Source organism: Malaclemys terrapin, chromosome 24 (genome assembly GCF_027887155.1).
Source record: "Malaclemys terrapin pileata isolate rMalTer1 chromosome 24, rMalTer1.hap1, whole genome shotgun sequence".
NCBI classification, from domain to species: Eukaryota; Metazoa; Chordata; order Testudines; family Emydidae; genus Malaclemys; species Malaclemys terrapin.
The window spans coordinates 14,990,435-15,014,239 of NC_071528.1; the positions used below are offsets into that span (position 1 = coordinate 14,990,435).

General features: G+C 40.9%; 1 protein-coding gene across 11 annotated transcripts in view; it reads right to left on the minus strand.

The window, feature by feature from the left end:
* Positions 1-215: 215 nt before the first annotated feature.
* The window catches only part of GATAD2A (GATA zinc finger domain containing 2A), a 110,176-nt gene continuing 86,586 nt past the window's right edge, over positions 216-23,805 (minus strand). For 5 of the 11 annotated variants that reach the window (XM_054013431.1, XM_054013434.1, XM_054013432.1 and 2 more), the window contains 9 exons: positions 18,054-18,183; positions 17,362-17,493; positions 15,680-15,769; positions 13,973-14,104; positions 12,583-12,771; positions 11,193-11,475; positions 7,587-7,876; positions 5,329-5,515; positions 216-4,500 (listed from right to left, as the gene is read on the minus strand). In XM_054013431.1, the coding sequence (XP_053869406.1) occupies positions 4,370-4,500; positions 5,329-5,515; positions 7,587-7,876; positions 11,193-11,475; positions 12,583-12,771; positions 13,973-14,104; positions 15,680-15,769; positions 17,362-17,493; positions 18,054-18,183 (1,564 nt within the window). In that variant the 3' untranslated portion in view covers positions 216-4,369. The remainder of the gene's footprint in view (positions 4,501-5,328; positions 5,516-7,586; positions 7,877-11,192; positions 11,476-12,582; positions 12,772-13,972; positions 14,105-15,679; positions 15,770-17,361; positions 17,494-18,053; positions 18,184-23,805) is intronic. The other 6 variants (XM_054013436.1, XM_054013435.1, XM_054013437.1 and 3 more) reach the window with 4 other exon arrangements.

A 23,805-nucleotide genomic window follows, 5' to 3' on the forward strand; every position in this document is an offset into this window, starting at 1 on the left:
TGGTAGAACTGCCATGCCAGACCTGCAGTGTAACATCTTGAACTAGACAGCTCCAAAACATTTAAGCCCAAAGTCTGCTCTCAAATGCATACATGTAACTCCCATGGACTTTGATCAGAGTGGTGTGCAACAAGCACATCTCTGGGGAAACAGGTCTCTAAAGAATTTAGAACGACTTGACTACCAAGCTTAAAAAAAGCAAAGCAAAGCAGACAGCAGTTTGTCCATTTGTTTATTGTCATTCAAATACTAAAAATCCCTCACAATACAATATACAGTTATTGATTTCAGGTTCTTCTCCCATTGAAATTGACTATCAGGCTTTAGTGGGAACATTTTTTTTTAATTTTTGTTTTATTATCAAAGATTTAGAGTCACAATAAATACGAGTGACAAAAAAACATACCCTGCGCTTGCGTAACGTTACTCTGTTACAGTTTCTTTGTTAAATGATTATAAATTTTTTTTAAAAAAGCACAATGCAAGTTATTTCGCTAAATGCAATATACAGCGTAACTCTGCCTTAAGCAGACGAACACTACTGCGGTTCCTTGAGGTCTTTTTGCATTATATATAGATATATATATTTATATATTTTCTAAAAAAAATGACAGCTGTGTCCCCCCCCCCTTACAAAAGGGGAAAGTGACATATGAGCCAAATAGGGTTTCTGATGCGACCACTGTATAAGCCTTCTCCCTTCTACTGTGCTCCGAAACGAGTCCCCCATTTTCATTTTCTTAGCTGTACTTTGGTAAATCCTTTTTTCTTTTAGTAAACAAAATTTGGTAACTAAATTTGATAATTAAGAGGTAACTGACTGGTTCCTAAAACAATGATCAAAATATCTATAGAAAACAAAACAAAGCTATCCAGAATTTAAGATCAACCAAAAAGAACCCTCCTCAGTATTACAGCTGGAATGCCATTTACAGGAATCCCTAAAATACAAAAAAGTTAGCAAGTCAAACTTTACATGAACTGGAAAGCTGTCAAAATCTTCTACACTATAAAAATAAAAGGTTCAGCCAGGCCACTTTTCACGTTTCTGGGCAGAAAACAGTCATCTATTCAATGCCCAAAATCAAACAGATAATAAATTAGGTTATAAAAAAATAAAATTAAAAAACCACACAGCTCCCAAATTTCAACACTGGTTCAAATGAAAGTCAGGGGTTTATTTCACAAGTTGCTAAAATCTAAGTACAATAGTTAGTCATTCTCATTATTACTGTATTATAAAATCTCGTAGTTGCAACGTCTCCAAGAAAAAGGTTATATGGCTTGCAAGAACCAACGCTGCTCTAACCCTCTCCCCAGGAGAGGGGGGAAGCAAGCAGCATTTGAGCAATGTCGAACCAGCTCATGCGGCAATTGCAGCAAAGCAATGCAGGGTTGGGGGAATGGAATATGGGGCATGTTGCAATATGTACCACCTACAGGAGACCAATTTGCATGTTGCACTGTCAAATTATACATCTCTTGCTCAGAGAGGGAGATTTAGGTAGAATTATGCCTCACTTAGAGGACTGGGGTGTGGGATACCTCTTTCCAGGCCCGTATGAATGAGTCAGCAGACTGCATTGGATTGGGCAGATCTGTAGGAAAAAGGAATAGCCCTTCTGGTGGCAGGAATTCCAACATGACAGTAGTAAAAATAAACTAAAGATTTTGTTCTTACAACATGCCTAAAACTCCCCTCCTCCACAATCAAACCACTTAAAAGGTTAAGTCACAATATATTGTGGGGGGCTGGAAGGGGCAGGTAAGGAGGAGAAATGGAAGTTATTTGGAAAGATTTGTTGCAAGTCTTGTAAGAGTTATTCTAAAGATAGTGTATGGAGTTTTAACTGGCCAGGTATAGCACACAGTCAACTGAATATACACCTCTGAACACATGGACTGAGTAAGCCAATCTGGCATCTACCCACGTACACCACTGGAATCTTTTCTTGCTGCATTTTTAGCCAAAAACTTTTCAGAAACAGCATATGCAATAATTATCTTTAAATTACCTGCAACATCCCAAGAATAGATTAAAAAAACAATGTCAAAATTGTTTTTAGATCCATGCTCCATAATATCTGCAAAATGAGTTTTTGATCAATCTTTTACACTGTGCCCCTAAAATAATTTAGCCTCGGTATATTACTTTTACGTTTAAGTGGAAAGAGAAAGTCCAAAATTATGCTGATACAATATGGCAGAGGAGGGTAAAGTCTGCAAGATGCAATATGTGCAGGCTTTGATTTTTATTTAATTTTCTGGCCTTTAAAAGAGTTCTCATTATCCTTTCTACTGAAATTAAAGTTTTAAATGCTGCTATTCCAATATTGGCACTTTCCAAAACAGTTTTGACATTGTTTCTAACAAGCAACTTTATTGCTTCTTCCCCTTCTTCCATCCCCCTTCTGCAGCACTGGATGAAACTATAGCTGCCCAACATTAGAAAGGGCACACTTTTTGACCTTAGAAGTTGTTCATACCCTAGGTTTCCAAAAAGCCATTTGTGGGCACAAGATTGTAATTTGAGAAGTGAGATTTAAACTCAGAAACGCACTTTGGCCCAGGTCATTAAGTAGAAAGAGACAACTGTATTCGAGAGAGTGTAAAACAGATTTGTCAGGAACAAAAAAATTCAAGGAACTGAAATATTTTCATACTGTGCAAAATAATATGCACTCTTTCTTTCTCCCCGCCCCTCAAAACAAAGAACCCCACACCTTGGAATGAAAATTAAAAACAAAAACACCCACCACCCACCTCATCCAGTTCTTCATACATTCAGAACAAAAAAAAGTAAAACTGAAATTCTAGGGCTTTATACAGCAAAAAATACCATTCTGCAAAACTAGGTCATCTACACTACTGGGTGTTTAAAAAAATGTATCTAAATATTGATATTCACACAACAGAAGAGGGGTTAAAATAAGGTTATCATAATGTGAGAGGTGGATCTGAAAAGGGATGCCCTACATAGTAACTGTTTTAAATTAAGGATCTAACTGAAGCTGCTAAGAAAACAAATACCAGATTCAAAGTAGAAACTGGATAGTAACTCCCCCTTCCTCTATTTATTTATTTATATATATATATATATATATATATTATAACTTTGAAAAGAATTCATATCAGCACTAGTTCTAGTACCAATATGCAATACAAGTAGCAAGGTATGTATTTCTGCCACTTGTAACCAATATAAAGTGAAAAAACCAAACCCAATGATTCTAAATGTATCCGTGTAATCCCAAAATATATTAAAACCACACGGAATCCTGTCCTTAAAGCAGGGTTACCTAAAGCTCCACCAAAACTGAAATACTGGAGCGATGTGATCGAGGGGAGCATGGAAGAATGGAATTCTAGGGATCGGGGTGAGGCAGTACTGCCTTTACACCACTAAAGAATGGACTAGGAAGGACTGCTTCTCCACTGATAACACAGGAAAGAACCTGTTGCCTGACTCCTACCTTTCATCCTTCTGCTCCCTCCTCTCACCCTCCCTGATTACACACAGCTTCTGGAGCTCTTAGTTTTTGAATACAACTTCACCAAAGAACAAAAAAAGAACAAAAAAGTTTAACTTTAAAAAAAGTCTCTGGGCCGATTGCTCTGTGCTAGATTAGAGACACTGAACAGGCTACTGTTTATTGTTCAGAACTTCAGGGTTTAGACCATCAAGTGTCCACAAAGTCTATTCAACAGAATCCAATGAAAGTGAGAGGCCTACACTGCCTCCCACCTGCTGGGACTGTTGGGGCAGCAACCAGTCCATTAGAAATCATGACCAACTGGAATTTGAGTTTGCGCTTATTTATCATCATTAGCTCATTATTATAAATTGTAGATTGCCTTTCTGGGGTGGGGGAAAGAGGAGAAGCAAACATGAATTCAACCTGCTAAATGCATCTGCAATCACTGGGTTCATATTCCACTTTGCTTACAAAGAAGTGCATCCTTGATTGCCAGTGAACACTGTATGCTTGGTGACTAGCTAGCTCAAAGTAAAGAAACCAAAGGCAGATGGTCCTTTTAGTCCTCCTTTTGTGCTGGTGACCACAAAAAAACCCCAAACACCTAAATACACAAAAGCCAAAAAATAAGAATTTCTCCCCCCTTCCTGACAGCCTTCACCATCAGCCAATCACAAGAATTGGATAGCCAAATGAGCTCGAGTCTATTCCCACTCTCTTGGTGTCTTTTCTCATAGCAAGGACAGCAGCACTCAATGGGATGAGGAGCAGTCTTCTTGCTTCCTACAAAGCTTGGGCAAGTCCAGCTGGGTTTAAAGCAGATTCCACTGTATTGTGGTATTAAAAAAGAATGGCAGAAACGGGTAAGTCTTCCTCTTGGGCATTCCACGGCATTATTTCCATGTTGCAGATTGAGGGATGGATCGTGGGGGAATCATATCCAGGAGATATTCACGTTGACGGTCTACTGCTGAAGAAGTCTTGTGCACAGCTAAACTAGGGTTGACAAAAGCTAGAGCCCCACCTGACAAAACATAAAAAGAGAAAGAAGCGAGTGTCGCAGTACGCTTAGTCGGAGACAAGAACAGCGGAAAATAGACAGCTCAGTAACTGGCCCCCAAGATACTATGGGGATGGAGGCTCTCAAAATATTACTACCATTACCCAGAAAAAAGTGTCTCCACAACCATCTGCACAAGTGGTAGCAAAACTTCCCAGATTGTTTAAAAGTCTTGTCATCAAGCTATCGGAGTTGACCACATAACTGAGTATCGTCTCAACTCTACATGAAATGGCATAAAAATATTTCAGTATTGGGCAGAAAAAACCAAAGCTGCTGCTACATCTCTTGCCTGGGGATTCCAAGTATTGCTTCAAGGAAGAGACCAGAAGACTTAACAGAAGTGAGATCCTCTGATCCTTTAACCTAAAAGGTTAAAATGCTAGTTGAACAGTTAAAGATGCTGTGAAGCACATTGAAAGGTATGTCTTGTAGCTGTTCCAACGGCAAAAGATCTATTCTTTCCCCACTTTCAGTAGAGGCAGATGTTTATTTCAAAATGATTCTTGATGTTAACAGTACAGTATTAACTGCACACCCAGGACCTGACGTTCATTGCCCTGCACCTTGTAAAATCATACACACCTTAGGGTGAAACACACCCCTTCTCCTAGAGTAGGACTTTACAGCCACTTTGGACAGGTGTAAACAACTGTACCAAGCGTGAGGTAATGGAGCAACAGGCCATTGTCCTTTATGCAGGGAGGTGCCAAAGAGTAACAAAGAATTAAGGTTGTTGGCCAACAAAGTGCAACTAAACTACAAAGAAAAGAACACAAAGAAAAAGTCTACCTGTAGTGATGGGGGTCTTCTTCCAGGTAGTAGCATTGCTCTTGCTGACAGGTCTCTCAGCATGCTTACCTGGCCTACTACCAAGTGCTGCTGCAGCTGATGCATTCTGCAACTTGGGTGACTGACTAAATGCATGCAAGACTCCTCGGGTGCTTCCTGGGGGACCTCGAGACAGCTGGCTAGAAGTCTAGTGCAAGAGAAGAATTAATTAGAAGGGCACAGGAACGCAAATTTGTGTCTTGCAAAGTGTTCAGTACACTAGTCATGACAATCTTTTACTGGATTTCTCTTCTTCCTTTCCTCCTCCTATCACACCTGATACTGGCCACAAACTTTGTATCATCTCTAAATCAAAATAAAAAACTAGCGGTCAACAACATAGTGTCAACAACAGCTTGTTTTTACCTTTTAAAAGTGAAGTGCACATAAAAAAAGTGAGGCAGTTGTACTGAGTGGAAACAGCAAAGAAGGTAAGTACTGTGTACACTTCCTCTCTCAGAAGCACCACCAGACGGCAAGCCTGACCTATACCATCAATCCCTTGCTACTCCAGTTCTGGACTTCCTTGGCAGCGTTCCCAATTCCATGGTGGTTTTGTGAGGTGTGCAAGTGGGGACTGGGATTAGAAGACGACCAAGTGACTCATTTTCGTTTATACTCTGAGTTGCTATTTGAACCCAAGCCTCTGGCATGGACACAAGTTACACATTAACTTCGAGATCTTACAGCTCACAGCATCTCTCTATACTATGTTTTTAAGTGTTTCCTATCAAATTTGTGATGATCTAAATTAGGGAAATTTTTAGAAGAAGTGTAACTACACTGATGTACTTGCACTGAAACAGAATTTCCTCAATCTAGACACCCAAACTTAAAGACATTCTTAAATGCTACAAACTGCGCAAGAACGGCCACACTAAGTAAGACCAATGGTCCATCTAGCTCTGTATCCTGTCTTCCAACTGGTCAGTGCCAGATGCTTCAGTGGGAATGAACAGAACACATCAATCATCAAGTGATCCATCCCATCATCCAGTCCCAGATTCTGGCACTCAAAAGTTTAGGGTCACCCAGAGCATGGGGTTGTGTCCCTGACCATCTTGGCTAATAGCCATGGATGGACCTATCCTCCATGAACTTATCTAGTTCTTTTTGGAGCTCTACAGTGTCACACAGAGCAGAGTTATTCTGCTCCTCTTGCCACATCCCCTTCCAAAACAACACCCTGAGAGTAACAAATGGATTCATTTTACCAGTGATATTTATGTAATTACTACTTAAAATCATCAGGCCATAACTGAGCTAGTCAACAGTTTATTATTTTGTACAAGTTTTTGCCTGTAATAGTTTTGCTGCTCTTTTATTCTTCCATTAATTGCGAATATTACAAATCTGCACAGGGTCACTGGAGTGTATCTGATCTGTACTAAGTTATGGGATGTCAGAGAACTCGATGGTGGTTTTAAAAGAATGCTGTCCCAAATGTGCCCCTTAGCATGGGAGTCTAGAGTTTATGTGGGAGTAGTTCAGTTGAAACAAGGTGAGAAGAGCAGTCTGAAATATTTTAACTAAAATTAGCATTTTTAAGTGTCCTGTTGATACCCAACCTCCTGCCTAAACAATCAAGAGTTCTTTAACATTTCAGTCAATATTTACAAATGGAGCTCTTCCAAGCATTACAGAAATGGCTCTCTGACCTCTGTCACTGGGCCCTCCCACTGGCCTTACAGTCAAGGACACATGCTGTTTGGGGGCTACTAGAAGGTGGTTTTAACAAACCAGAGAGTTAGATAAAAACCTTCTCTCCGTCCCTGGAGTCCTATCAGCACCCTTCCCCTTTGAATATGCAGGATCATGCCCTTATTTCTTAATGAGAGCTGGATGTGACTTCAGATTCATCAGTGTTCCTCCTCAATCTGCCAGAGAAGGTTTTTGAAACCGTGCAAGTCTCTCCCCATGATCACCATGATGCCTCTGCAGAATTAAGTGTTTGTTCTCGGCTACTTTAGGAGCAGAGCTCACATCTCAACCGTAGGATCCTCTTCCCATAGCACACTGGATTATTAACAGGACAGCCAAAAACTTAATTCAAAGTACACTTCAGAGCTTATACAACAAGCTCTTCTTGTATCAACTTTCACACCTGTGTGTGATGCAAAGTAGGTGCATGGCCTTTTAAAACGTATGGCAGGAGCACAAGCTGCGGACACCTTGCTTGATTATCTGCAATGGCTAATTTAGTACTGAAGGATTCCTACCTGCTTGAGTGAATGATGCTGGACTATAGGTTCTGACTTGGTCTGTACAGGAGAAGCCGTCTGTTGCAGTATCCGCTGCTCAATCTCCTGCTCTTGCTGCAAGGCTTTCACAAAGGCAGCCTTCAGTCGATTAGTGTGCTCAGCCTTGAGGGCCTTTTTCTGATTCGATGTCATACAGGTTTCACACATGATGGTTCCGTTCTTCTCTTCCCTCCAGCGGCAAGTGAAGTCAGTCTTACATTGAGCACACATATAGGGCTCCTGAGAGGAGGCTGTGACTGAAACTTTACCTGTGGAATGCAACCAGGTTAGCTCACCACTGCAGGTTCTAAAAATGGCTTATGTCTTTGTTCTCAAGCTCCCACCACTCTAAGTGTTTGTTGGTTTATGTTCCTATTTTACCCTCTCACACAGTTTCATTTACTACTCTTAACAACGTTAACCAATTTTTATCTGTGCATCAAGCAAGTCTGAATCTTGGCAACAAGCGATTACTTACTAAAGCAGACTACCTAAAGAATACATAGTGGAGCCACACACCATCCCAGAGCCATGGGAGTTGTATTCAGACTCCTAAAAGTGTCACTACTGACCAGCAACTATGGCATTATGCTTATGGTTTCTAAATCATTATCTGTGAAGTAAATTTTCCTCACTTTGTCCCCTCCCTCCTTTCCTACCGCTCAAGCAAAAAATTACTATTTTAAACTGCCCCAAAGTATACTAGACACTTGAAAGGCAATATAGTCCTTGTTGTAAGGAAACTAAAGTCTACTTATTGTGTCATGTCAAAAATTAATGATAATTAAAAAAATAAAAGGCGAGAGAAAGGATAAGAACTACATTTATAAAGTCACATGGTTATTTTGCACGGTTGGGGATGCATCTTTCATCTCTCTTTTTTTTTTTAAATCTGAGGGACACTCCAGTCTTCATTCTAGACCCTGTTCACCAATACACTAGTATAGCATTTTTTTTTTTTTAAAGTTTAATTACCAAAATGTGTATATAAATCATGATCTTGGTCCTACCCTCCCCATTATTGTCATCCTTTGTTGCAATAGGTCTAACCTATTCTAGACAGGGACCTGTCAAGTCTATGACATGAAAACCATCTATTTAAGGTTATTTAAACATTTTCTCAATATCCAAACAACTGACTAAACCACATATAAAAACATCTGACAATAACTTAACAGGAGCATCATGAAAGATTATGCATGGGTGAAGGAAAAAACACACAAAATAAAGCACGACCATTTTTAAACAAACAAATGAACAGGAACTATATATACACACTTGTAGGAGGATTCTTAAAGCCCATATAGTACAACCACAATTTTCTGAAGGGTTTCAGACATCTGAAGCCTTCATAAAAAACACAGGGTTTAGATGGGAAGCATTGCTATCAAATGGACAGGACCAATATTTAGTTAACTTGAAGTTAACTACACCTCTACCCAGATATAACGCTGTCCTCGGGAGCCAAAAAAAAAAAATCTTACCGCATTATAGGTGAAACCACGTTATATTGAACTTGCTTTGATCTGCCGGAGCGGGTAGAGCCCCCCCCCCCCCCCCCCCGAAGCACTGCTTTACCGCGTTCTATCCGAATTAGTGTTATATCAGGGTAGAGGTGTAAATGGGGTTATACTATATGCATAAGTTAGCTATGACGACCTGTATAAAGTCTCATAATACAAAGTAAATGCCTTATAAAAAAGTATTCCCTTCCTCACTCTTTAAAACACTGGTAATTAGCAAAACCTCTTTAAAACAAATGTTTTCTGCATGTCTTCTCCCATCTCTCTTGGTTACCAATGTGTGTCTACATAAGAACTTCCTTATGTCTCATCATCCTGTCCAAGTCACCACAAGCTAGCATTAACAGCAAAAGAATGGTTTCCAGGAGGAGGATGGATTGTGACGTCAGTGAACGGATCAGGTAAGACAAAATTATTAGTAAGGGTGAAAGCTATTTATACCCAAATACAGATTTAAAAAAGTATATTTTTAAAAACTTTACTGAGGCGTGGCAATGGATCTTTAGGGAAAAGAACCTTTCAGAAGCTGAGCCCTGCTACCACATACCGATAACCCACTTGTGACTAGCACGACTAACCTGCTCGGAGGAAGGAACAGTAAGAGGGTCACAGTTCCCAAGGAAAGCCAGCTGTATTTTGGGGGTGGATTTGATTGATGGCTCTGGATTAGACTAGAGATATGGGTTTTTCCACCTCGAGGATACTGACCTCACTCTGGCATAAAGCAACCAATTGAAATCAGATCAATGTGAAGGGAGTCACCTTTAAGCACAGTTCTAGTAGTCACAAGTGTTCAAGTCACCTCTCTGCCCCCACATGAAATCAATCACCATAAATTGCTGCCTTATTGGCAGACTCTGAGGCCAAAGACTGAACAGCCAATGGAAAGTGAACCACTTTCTTATTGTGTTTTAAGAGATGGTTGCCTCCAGGTCAAATTTACAACGAACTGGTGAGGCACCATGGTGGGGTCCACTGCTACCACCGACTGGAGCAGTGAGTTTGTTCTCGGGGTGGTTTTCACTTTACTATGCGGGCACTGCCCCAAACCCTCAGAGTCAATGACCCAATGTGAAACTGAATAGGTGGTTGAATAAAAAAAGCCTCCCAAAGAAACAGGAGGCAGATCGATGGGTCTTCAAGGTTATAAGTTCAGAGGTTACCTGGGTAGAAATCGGTGTTGTCTAGCCAAGTCTTAAGTACAGGCCTCATACTTAGAGCTCCATTGCAAAACAAAATGATCAGACCTAGGTCACTTTGAACGTGGAGGACAACTTCCTTCATCTCCAGGAAGCAAATTAAAGCTTTTTCAATTACACAAATTCGGTTAATTTGGAAATGCAAATCCTCTTTGCTTTTAGGCCCCAGCAAGTCTAAGCCAGCCCTGGTGACCCCATTAAAATGGTACTGTGACCCACATTGGGGTCCTGAACCAGTTTGAGAACTGCTGTTCTAGAGAAAAGTTCTTACAATCAGTATCCAGCACCCAAGAATCCAGGATGGTAGTGGGATTCTAGAAATCCCAGAGTTAGAGAACACAAATTTGAAAGCCACAGAGAGATTACTGAAGCCAATATTACATTTTTGTTCTCAGTTTACCTAACTACTGTGGGAGAACCCAAAATATTTCTTCTGATACAGCCGTGATTAAAAGGCATTGCTACTCCAACTCTTCTTAGGCAATAAGGAAGGGCCAGTGCCTCATCTTTTGCCCGAGGCTAAGGAGGCACCCTCCACCGCATAAACCAAGAATATTAAAAGAAATAAATTGAGTACTTCTGCTGCACTTTGCATTTAAAAGTGCTGTGCAAAAATATCACCTATTTGAGGAAGGTATGTATTATTTCCATTTTTAAGATGAAGAAATTAAGGAAGAGATTAAGCAATTTGGAGAAATCCACATAGTCTTAGTTCGGTCACTGATACCAAGTTGCATGCTCTCAACTCTAACTCATGCTGTGAGAGAAGTCACAGTACTTGAAATTAATGCACTTGTATTAATGAGTCTAGCATATTTTAAAGCCCTCAATAAATAAGCCTTCAGTATCTGGTACTAGCTTACCTTGAGTTTCTAGCAAGTTTTGCACTACTTCCTCCAAACCAACCAAGTAAATAAATTCGTTGTTGGCTGCACTTGGCAGGAAATTCATCTCTGGTGCAGGTGGTTTAGGAGGTGGGATCTCCAGGAGCGTCTTCTCCAGCTGCTTGCGCAGTGCAAGTTTGGCAGCAGCTTGCCGACTGGCTGGGGACTCGTTGGAGTTCACTATAGAAGCAACACTGGTAGTAGTAGCAGCATTAGCCTGAGCTGATGTCACGGTTGTACCTTTTATTGAAGTAGGTGAGGCCTTAAAGAAAAGGCAAGCATGGTTACTAATCAGAATACAACTGTCTTGATAGTTTAATCCCTATAGCCCATTCTAATCTTGTCCTCTCTGAGATAACCAACAAGGAGGCCACCTAATATCAATTGTGATAGTAGACAAGTGTCCACATCACAAAAACTATTTGGAACTGGACTAAGCCATCTTTCACCAAAAAACTAATTTCATATAGCCCACAGAATAGACATCAGGGTATGACTTGTGCCCTTGATATCAATGGGTCACCTAGAGGTCCAATGCTAGGCATTCCATTCCCAGGCATCTAGTCCTCTATCAAGTACTTTTTCAGAGTTCTTAACTTTTGCTCATTCACCTTTTGTAATGCATTCGTGGAAGCTTGAAAAGGCCATTTACAGTACTTCCCCTTAATATTTTGTCCTTTTTGATTTGATAAATGCTGACTTTTCCCTGGATAAATTATGAATCATAAGTCAGTTTGCTTTTGTCTCCTTCACTGGTTCACTAACAGAAATGCATGCATTTTGCATTCTGCTTAAATAGCGGTTATTTTATTTATGTGAGAAAATGCTTCCTTAGAAGAGAGAAGGGGGTAGGAGGAAGGAGAGAAGAGAAACTAAAATGGATTCTGGGGAACGTTTCCAACTAAACATGCCCAGTATAGGAGCTGAGGCCCAAAATTTGTCCACAATATTTATATTCCTTCCAAGTCTTGTTTGGTCATATCCCAGGATGTTACACATTTCCTCTGTCTTCTCACAGACAATACAAAAAAGTCAATTCAAATTTACAGTGTCAAAAGTTAAATGCATTTTAAATTAACTAACTTAAATTAAGAGATTTTTATTGGGTACGAACAAATTCATATGGACTGCTCTTTTCCCTCATATGTGCATACATTATCTAGAGCTTTTGCAAACACTGAATAAAGATAAAGAACTGCCTGCAAGCAAAGAACAAAGAGCGGAGTAGTAACAGAAATAACCAGTTACATCAGTTAAGAGAGAAGACTGCAAACAAGAGTAATGAGATGTAGCAACTGGACAAATCAGTAACTGTATTTAGTCTCAAAAGAACAGAAGTGAATAGTGTTCTGTATCTTTTGGATCTCACCTGTGGTATATTGACAAGCAGGCTGGTATTGGGAACATTGGCAATGCGGATTAAACCCTGTTGTATAATTCTCTGTCCCTGAATCTGTACACTGGGGACGGATGCCCGTGGTGCCAGAAGCAGTGGAGGTGGCCCCGTGCTGGAGTGCTGTCGGATGTTGTGGATTTGCTGGGGAGAAACAGAGATGGGCTGATGCAATGGTTCCATGAAGGATGGGATGGAGAGTGTTAGAGAAGGTGGAAAAACAGTGGGTGGGAGGTGGAGTAGGATGAAATGATGTGATGGAAATGATGCAAATCAGGGAACAAAACAAAACAAAACAAAAAAACCACGCAACAACATTAACATCATTGTCAAAATCCGCAGCTTCATTTTGACTGTAAATGCATTCCAAGAGAAGCAACATAGAATGCAACATTAGAAAAGATACTTGACTTCAAATCTTAAGCCAAAAATTTAACCATTTTGGCCTTGATAAACAATGGTCTGAAGTTAACAGTTCCTTTCCAACCTGGATAGCTCCTAATAGTCTGTTTCATTTTAAGATTATTAGTGCAGCTAGTCTACTTTAGAGTTAACGAGTTTTTGGCATATTAATCAGGACTGAAAGGAAACTAAATCCCATGTGCCATACCGACTTTAAGATTAGCCATCCAGCAGGCACAGATGGTTTATTTAAAAAAAAGTAGTCCCCCAATTGCAAAATAAATCTCCACTGAGCTAGATAAATATTTCCCCGTATCACACAGTGATCACAGTATATTCAATAAGATCCACTGGAGGTAACTCTCTCCGCTCCCTACCTTGCTCCTTTGGTGCAACCACTACTTTCCCCTCATAGAAGACAAATGGACTTAAGAACAAGACACCTTCACAGCATTTTCAGTTCTCCAGTTTGCTACCTCATTCCAGCAGCCCATTAGTCAATTTGACAATGAAGGCATTGAGAGAGATTAAAACATACATCAGAGGTGAAATTGATAAAACAGGAAAACGAAGGAGAAAAATGTTTAAGAACCAAACACACAGTAGGATTAAGTCTTCTACATTGTCCTGCTGGGTAAAGCTGGCCCAATGGTAGTGCTCTGCATCACCATAGGAGACCTAGATTAGTCCTCATCAGTTAGGAGTGAGAGAGTGCATTTAATCAGCACAGATTGGAAGGATCTTGCATCACTCAACAGTAATGCATCCAGTCTATTAAGGAGAGGGTCCTACGAGAACCACATCCAACCCTCTTGGGTAAGGGGAATGGCGATTATGACTCAGAGCCTTGAAGTTGAAATGTAAAAGTGGAAAGAATTAGTGAGACAATCCCCTAAGCCCTGAGGGGAATGGAAAGAACACACCTGATGCAGTGAGGGAGATCTACAACCACACCAACTCTTACCTGGGCTCCTCTGACAAGAGGTGGCATTACTATCTGCGTATTCTGCTGAGATCCCAATTTTGAAGATGCTTGTTGCCCTCCACGGACCAATGGAGGGGGAATAACAGTGCCTGGTATACGTGAAGAAGAGGTCTACAAAACAGAGGAGCATTTACTTTTAAAATTTATTTTTAGAAAACAGAACATGCTCATCTATATAGAGGTTTATATTTAGTTTCTCACAGTTGTATTTGACTGTTTGTATGCCTATGTCATTTTTAAAGACTGCACTGCCACACCTTCCTTGTGAATACCCAAAGAGATTTTTCTTTTCTTTCTACTTCCTCCCTCTCCTCTTTACTTGCCTTAATCGGTCAGTCTATCTGCTGAGCTGTTCTTGGTATTGGTATTGAGGGAATGCTACAGGTGAGTCTCAGATCTTACACTGAATGTAAGGGCACAGAGGCTCATTCAAAACTGCTTCGGTGAGAAAACCGAAGATTTCAGTTATAATGGGGGATCTATTCTAGGGTGGATAACTTCTTTTACTATAGAAATGCAGCTTTAGACATCTAGGTATCTTCACTTAGAGAAGCCAAAAATTGGCCACTGTTCATGAGTTAAGGTTCTCACAAAAGCACTGGAGCTTCCCCTTTCACTGTTTGTAGTAATACAACTTACGACTTTGAAGGGCGTAGGGGAAGCTAATGTTCACTTGTATTGTGCTTTTCATTCAAGAATTTCAGAAATGCTTTACAAACATTAAACAAACTTCACAAAATCCAGGAATTACTGCAATTTTACAGTTAGGTAAACAGATACAGAGAGGTAAAGTAACTTGCCCAAAACTTGTATAGCAAGTAAGAGAGAGAACAGCAACAGAACCCAGGAGTCCTGACTCCCATTTCCCCGCTCTGACCACTAGACTATATGCCTTCCACCATTGAAAAAGTTTCCACTCTGTTACTTGAAAATTTCATTTGTGGGGGCAAGTTCCTCTTAAAGTGCTGTCTTTAGTGAGGCAGCTATCTCTGTGCAGTAGAGATAAAGAATCTGTCAACCTTTGAGTTGATAATTTTATTCTAGTGCCCTGAAACTTGCTTATGATGGTAGGATAGTTTCACAGCAAAATTAAGCAGTGTGCTCTTTGGCCAAAGGCCTTTTCGGTACCTCTTATGTACCAGTCAGGCAAGTGCATTTGGAATTGGACTAAAAATCAGCCACTGGAGGATAAGATTGTAGGGGTTCTTATTCTCCCCCACTCCCCGTCTTAAAAGCTTATTGTGACTGGATTCATGGGGGTTAGTGCTGGTTTAATCAATATAAAAAAATCCACTTGGAACCAAACTGTTTTTGTGACAACTAACCAGACTGTAGACATCCAGTCCTATGAAATAAAACTTGCAGGATGCTTTTTTGTGCTAGAACTGTTCTTAATGTGAAACTTGTACAGTGGCAGATAATGAATTTCCAACTTGGCTGGCATGTTTATTGAAATTAGAAGTGGGAGAGAGGTCATCAACATATTACTACTTCTCCGCCCGGCAATATTCATAGATTCATAGATTATAGGACTGGAAGGGACCTCGAGAGGTCATCGAGTCCAGTCCCCTGCCCGCATGGAGCAACTTTGCTAGATCTATATTGAAGATTATCCTTCCTATTACTATGCACCTTCATCTCCTCTGCATGCCCCAAACTGGCAACATATGAGGCCCCCATGCTAACCTGAAGGGATGGCTTGCCAGCAGGAACATTCTGTGTTCCCCGCACCAATGGGGGAGGGGTGGCCACAGCACTCCCAGAGGAACCAGGAGGCTACAAGAGAAAAACCAGAAAGACAGACCCATGAGAGGTTGTGAGCAGAATTGCAGCAATTAAGGAAAATAAAAATATTTGCCTCCTTATAACTCAATGAGAGATTATTGCAATATAGTGATTCTCTCTCTCTCTCACACACAGTCTAACTGGCATGTTTAAAATCCACAAATTAGTATTCAAGTATAGATAAGAGATTCATTCATTCTTACTCTTATATAAATTATATACCTTTATGAAGGCATTCAAAGCAATTATATAAAGCAACAGTTTAGTAATTTACAATACATTTTAAAATGAGCTATTTAAAAATTAAATAGGTCTCAATATACAACCTAATTCAGTACCCAATGCATGGACAAACTTCATTAATTGTTAAGGACTGTTACCCGAAAACTAATCGGGATATTAAGAAAGCATTCTAAAAGGTGTTGTTCCATTCTACTTAGTCAATTCAATATCCAAAGTCCACTTCATCAGTGTTCAGTAGCAGATTATGTAATGCATGTACCCAACACATCGAATTGATTTCAGTAACCAAAACCAGAGTTTAAAAACAAAGGACTCCAAAAGAAAATTTCACAGAAAGTCAGGGAAATAAAACATTTCTCCTTACCCACCTCCAACGTGAACTGAAATGCTTTTAATATAAATATGTACAAAAACTGTTAAGATCCATAAAGTCACAAACATTTTAAAGTAACGTTAAACAGGAAAAGGACTTTCAATTATTCATCTGCCAAGACTAGAATTCAGAATTTTGAGTTTCCCTTGCATGGGGTTATCAGTAACATCTAAAGCAGCGTAAGGGATACAGCACTTGACTACTGGTTCTGTGCGTTTGTGACTCTTAGATGTTAATACCTTTCAAAAGTCTTTGCTGGAAAAAATATTCTATTAAGGATTCGGATTTTTTTTTTTTTGTTTTTTTTAAATGATTTTAAGTACACAATACTCACACAGAATTTTAAACTGTCAAAATGTCTTCAAACTAAAAAGCATAAAACTGATTAATGATGGACAGTTTTACAGTGTTTTATCAGGAAAACTAAAAACAACGAAAACATGAAGATGAAGAGGGCATGATGCACTTTGGAAGAGCCATATATTCAATAGCAAAGTTCTGGTAAACTATTGTATATAATTTTAAGAAGGGCTATACTGCAAAGCTCTTACACTACAAATGCATATTCAAAGTCAGTGGAAAGGGTACCATCTTTGAAAAGGTTAATACAAAGATTCCATAAGATGACTTCTGTATTTAAAATGGGGAATACCACTGGAACTAGAATGAACTTTTAAAGTGCATTCTCTGTATATACTACCCATTTTGTAGAGAGGAAGAATAGATTTTAAAAGGCCTTTATACTTTTATTGTTGGACTGCCAGACTGGATTGTTTTGAGAAACAAGGAAATTCACTTAATGTTCAGAGAAAATGGCTTTTTCTGTGAAAGAGAGATTCTGAAGTGTTACAGTACATTTTGATTTGAGAGTTATACAGGGTACCACAAAATTATGGCATCAACCATGCTGGCAGCATTTAGAAACCAAAAAACACCAGTTGTTAAGCGTCTGTGGGGCAATCAATACCTTCTGAGTAGTGGTCTCTTTCTGTATTTGACTCTGCCGCAGCTTTTTCAATAAAACAAGTTTTGCTTCTTCTAATCGTAACTCTTCTTTTAGCTGTTTAATCATTCTCTCGCGCTCCTCTGGGCTGCTCTTCTGTAAGGCCAGTTAAGGTATTTGGGGGTGGGGTAGAAAGGAAAAAGAAGAAGATGATAAACTACAAGTAACAACAGCCTGCAGCAGAATAACTCAGTGGGACTAACAGCATTCACCTGGAATGTATGGACCTAAAAACTAAGTGCTGAGAAAGAACTCCAACCAAAAGCAGGGTTTAAAATTCATCCTTTACTAAACTGGGAAAATTAACAGCTCGTTTTGCTTTAAACAAAAAGTTTCTCCTTCTGAAAAGGGAATACTGTGCTATTTTAAATACTGAATGGGTGGCTAACAAGTTTTCATATATTTCTCTGAAAAAGTATGGGGGCAGGGCAAGAGAGGATGTTAGGAGTAGAAACCCAACCAGACAGACTGACTTCAGCCCTTAATACAGCCTCAGCCCCAGGAGCTCAAACTGCATGAAGCGGATATATGAAAAAGGTGAACACAGCTGCTGAATCTTACATCCTGTAGTCTCAACTGCAACTCAGAATAATTAGTGCCGGTTTCAATATTTCTAAGTAACAAAGCCTAGAGTGTATCAAAAAACGTGGACTCACCATGAGTGCCTCTGTGTTGGTCTCTCTTAATGCTATTTTTGTTAAACCATTCATTCTAGGGCTCGAAGGTTCATTGTCTGATAACACTATAATATCAGGCGAGGGGACTCTCTTTTCTCTCTTTAGATCACTGTAAATCAAAAGAAAGCAAGGCCATTTAACTTCTCCCCATTGCAAAGAATATTACTTTTTTTACGATTAACCCGAATGCCTCACGTGTGAAGAAAGTGTTAAGTATCCAATGCAAGACCAGAGTTCACTCTCAGATTCCAATTTCCATCTGAAGATTGTAAGCATAAGATGATGACAACCATGATTACTCGATAAATAGCCATAATGAGGAGTAGAAACAGGCCTTAAATCAGTGGTTATCAAACTGGGTCGCAATCACAAATGCAGATCGCACCACCATCAGCAGATGGGGTCACGTGATCCCTAACATGTGGCATACGCCATTTTGCTTCGCATGGCATGACCTTGCATGCACCATATGCAAGAGATCACAATGTGCGGAGGACGCCATTTTGTAGAGTTAATTTCATGCAGCACAACCTCACATGTATGGTGTGTGCAAGGTCATGCTGGGCAGAGGATGCTATTTTGTTCTTCAAAACTGTATCCTCAATGCAGTCTGGGGCCCCGGAAGGAAATACTTCATTAAAATGGAGTTGTACCAGCAAAAAGTTTGGAAGCCCCCTGTCTTAAATCGTTTGTGCCTCTGTTGAGACTGCCAAAAGATGTGCCAAACATGGTGGTAGTTTGTACAATGGGGATACCCTCCCATTAGGAACTGTGTTGAGTCAGCAAATTCATTCACAAGGCAGATGGCAAAGACTTTCAGTCACTGGTGACCAACACCGCAAGCAAACCAATGACCTAGAGGGGAAAGGGCCTATCTCCCAGGGCTAATCTGAAACCATCCCATTTGCTGACTGCCAAAAGGCCTTTGAATGCCAAAAGGTCTAAAAACTCTTCAGCCTGTAGGAGTATTCAATGACCATCATTTCATCAGGTTGCTTTCCTTATCCCTCCCCTACTACAAATGTTTCTAGATTATTATCCCCCACCCAAGTTACAATTTTATTTATCAAAGTCCTACTGAAGCAGGACTAAAGGTGCACTACACATACAAGTCACTGCAACACAGCATGTACAAGAAAAGCATTTGCATTTAAAGATTTTACAGCACAATATTCTATTAACACCACAAGTCGGTGCCCTATTACTTAGCAAGTTAAATGTCTCAGCAGCCTAAATGCCCATAAGCACGCCCAATTTATATCCAAACCTACAGGAACACTTTCTCCAGGTGCAGATACAATGTTATGCTTAGTTTCATCTCACCCTAAAATTCCAAACAATGCCTCGAAGTGACAGAAGTGTCATTAGTTGTTTTGATGTGCTACATCTTAGTATGTGCTGGATTCAGAGACCTGAACTCTAACAGTCATACAAGAACATTGTTATTTAATCACACCAGCCAAAAAGGACCGAGACAGATCACTGTGCGGCATAATGTAACAGCAGACTACAGTACCATTCTTTCCACTGCACTGTACAGCTTTCTGATTGGACAGATGCTAACAGCCTATAAAACTTCCTGGCTTGGGATGTCCAGCAGAGGCCATTTGCCAAGCGAATTAAGAACTTGAGCTGAAACGAGTCTTTAGTAAAATATAGCTGATCAGATAGATTAACCCATTGGTGTTAGGATTAGGGATTTCAGATACCAAGTGTATAACATCTCTCAGCAAGGGTGGCAGCAGATTTAATAGGTGGTCTTTTACTGAAACAATAGCATAGCCTCCACCCATGCTGCCAAAAAAGACAGTTACCTTTCTGTAACTGGTGTTCTTTGAAATGCGTTGCTCATGTCCATTCCACATTAGGCGTGTGTGCTCGCCACATGCACCAGTGCCGGAAGTTTTTCCCTCAGCAGTATCCGTAGGGGAGCGGCTCTGGCGTCCACATAGTGCAGTATAAAGGACGCTGCTGGCTCCCGCGACCCTCAGTGGGGAAGGAGGGCGGGTCATGGAACGGACATGAGCAAAACATCTTGAAGACCACCAATTACGGACAGGTAATGGTCTTTTCTTCGAGTGCTTGCTCATGTCCATTCCACATTAGGTGACTCCCAGCAGTTCCCGTGGAGTTGTGTAGGAGTTCACGGCTGTGCAGATTGTAATACAGCTCTGCCGAAACCAGCGTTGTCTCTGGCTTGCTGATTGATGGCATAATGAGACGTAAACATGTGGAGCTGGGTTGATGTACAGAAAGGCTTGGTATGCTCCAAGTAAAAAGCCAAGATTCTCCGGACATCCAGTGCGTGCAGATGCCTCTCCTCAGCAGTCTTCTGCGGCTTGGGGACAGAACACAGGCAGGAACACGTCCTGGCTCATGTGGAAGGAAGATACTACCTTTGGCAGGAAAGCTGGGTGAGGCCGTAGCTGAACCTTGTCCTTATAAAAACACTGTAAAACAGTTCTGAGGTCAAGACCTTAATCTCAGACTACTCTTGCCAACGTCACCACCACCAGGAAAGCAACCTTTCAGGACAAGTAGGAGAGGGAGCAAGAGCCCAGCGGCTCAAAAGGCAGGCAAGTGAGCCTGGAGAGGACCAGGTTAAGGTTCCCACCGCGGGATAGGGGCCCAGCCCTGCGGGTAAAGCCTCTCGAGGCCCCGCAGGAAACTGACAGTCATGTCATGAGAAAAGACTGTCTGACCTTGGATCGGCTGGTGGAACGTGGAAATAGCTGCAAGGTGCACTCTAATGGAAGAATGCACCAGACCCCAGGTCTGGAGTTGCAGTAAGTAGTCCAAGATGGACTGCACTGAAGAACGCGAGGGAGTGAACGGTGAACGAGTGGGTGAACGGTGGCGGGATGTCCCCCACGATGGGGAGCAGTACCATTGAGGCGAGGGCGGATGGAAAGGTCCCAAGGTGGGCTTACCCCAAGATCTGGACACCGCTGGGATCATCAGGATCTCCTGCGCAGCTTGGAGCACTTCAGGCGTCAACAGCATCTGAAGCTGATGAAGGCCCACCTCTGTCTGGGCTTCCAGGCAAGGAACGGGGTTGGCTGCATCACTCGATGTGAGCTGAAGCCTGACTTCCTGATGGGGCAGATGAGCCGCCCAGTACGGGTCTGAGCTTGTCCCCAGCCCTGTCCTTCCCCTTGTGGAGAGTAGGAGACCGTCCCCTACCGGCCTTCTTCAACCTCTTGGCCAGGGCCATGGATTGGTGCCGGCTCGTGGACGGCGTTGGCGGGGCACTACGCACTGACACGGTGCTGGGTGCCGAGTTGGACCTTGGCTCTGAGAATGGAGTGAGCCGGACTCCATCAGGAGCACTTTGAGTCTGATCTCACGCTCTTTCTTGGTCCTAGGTTTAAAGGACTTGCAGATTCAACATTTATCGCTTATGTGCCCTTCACCAAGGCACCTGAGACAGCTACTATGCGGAACGCTCCTGGGCATGGGCTGTTTGCAGTGATTGCAGCGCTTAGAGCCTGGGGACTGGGGCACGCCCCATCCCCTGGCTAAGTCCCCAACGGGACTAAGAAAACGAACTACTGCTAAGGGTTAACTAACTATGTACACTAATTTTACAAGAGTTCTAGTTTGTACAAATAAAGCCTAAGCAACACTAGTAAGAGCAGCGAATGTTCCGTGCACCGTCACTGGTGGCAAGAAGGAACTGAGGGTGGGGGGAGCTGGCAGCATTCCTTATACTGTGCCATGCAGGCACCACTCCAGAGGGCGCCAGAACCACTCCCCTACGGATACTGCTAAGGGAAAAACTTCCAGCACCGGTACATGTGGCGAGCACACACCCCTAATGTGGAATGGACATGAGCAAGCACTTGAAGAGGAACTTGCATTGTTTATGGGATAAGTATAATCACTTTAGAAGAGTACATCTTAAGAAACTGTTACAAACCCAAACAAAAACTACAAGAATACAACGAAACCCTTTTCAATAAGTATCCTGTAAATGAAATAACTTTTCAAAGCATTATTGATGACCAGATTAAACCTGCCAAATTAATTTTTGAGAGACAAACCAAAACAATTTTTAAAACAGTGAAGCCAAATGAAGCAAATATACAGGCCTCCATTAAAAAAAAAAAAAAAAAAACACGCCTCTTGTGCAGCAAGGTTATGCACTTAACTACCTTTAATCTGTACTTCAGGGTGAAAATTACCTTAATTTGCAACCTGGAAACATGGCAAGTTAGCCCTCTGTGCTCTTAAAAATGGGGCAGTTTCTCCCCACCTTAAATTACAGCTTCTGGAGTTAACTGTAGTACCTTTTTTAACATACAGAACTTACTTGAAGAATCCAGGTACTTAAAATGTTTCTTTTTTGTTTCTATTGTTATTTAGTGATGTACCAGATGTAAGAGACACGAATACCCTCAAAACAGGAACAGATTAACCTCACAGTTGCAGAGTACCTTTACTGTAGCGATATTCCTGTACCACTATTGAGAAGCTATGTACTAATGTAAACTACACACCCTCAGCAAAAGCCATGCCAGTTCAAATAAACAGTTTTCTGAAAACTAAAGGCTGGTTGCTATGAAAAGCAGTCTTTGGTATCTCAGCTATAGCCATACATTCAATACTGCATTTAATGCAGTTGTCCACCTTGGTAGAAAAGGAGCAGAAAATGAGTTTCAGTTTCCTCTAGGGGGCACAGTGAGCCAGTGAACCAATCTTTCAACTCTGAAGGGGTTTAAAAATAACCATCAGGGGCACAGGTGAAAGCTTTAAACCCTAAGCTTTTCTCTGACTAAGGTAGACTAAATTGGTTGCCTTGACTAAAAAGACAGACAAGGAGAGAAAAATTAAGAGTGCTTGCCATCAAGAGACTCAAGTTAAAAAAAGGTCTCCGTACAAAGTCTAAAGTACATCATCTCAAGTAACAGCATTTGACTTTACCCATCCTGCTAAGAAGTGTGAAAAAAAAAAAATCACCTGAAAATGATTTTTAAAGAACACTTAACCTAAGGCAATAATCTCATAATTTAGGTAATGTAACCTTGTGTTGATCTGGAAGAGTTGTAGTTTTTCATGTAGCTAAACCTAATCCAACATATTTTAAAAGATACAATAGATATTCTATAAAATAATAAGGGGGTAGAGTGAGATTATGCTTCTTCAGGGGGTAAAGATATGCAAGCACCTTTTGATAAGTACCTCATGTGTAACTGGCTACAAGTGTACTGCCACAAGGTACCATGCAGACTGTAGTTATTATGGCTATGAACACTGTGTTGCAGAACAGAAGTTCTCTATCGCCCACCAGAAAAGCCACAAACTATTTGAAGTCATACAACCTTGAAAATTAAACACAATTTTGTAAAATGAAAGTGAATCAGACTACTGACTATCGGTTTCTATAGCTGTGAAAGAAACAACTTAGGTAAGCTTCCGAGTAGCAAGCTCAGCCACTGAAAGTTTACTGTGATTGACACACTATCAGTTTTTGCAAAATCTCCATGTGAGGCCCAATAGATGTGATTTCGGAAAACTGAACCTATTTGAACTATGTTCAGACTTCTACAACCCCCAACTCTGATATGAAAGGATTATCTTTTTATCCTCTTGGAGAAGGAGGTCTTATCCCCACTAATGGCCTCCACAAGGGGACAAAATATGGCACAAATTTGGGTATGAAACAATTGTAGTTTGGAAGAATTCTATTAGCAGACTTAAGTCTGCTGAATCACTCTCAGAGGCGATTAGC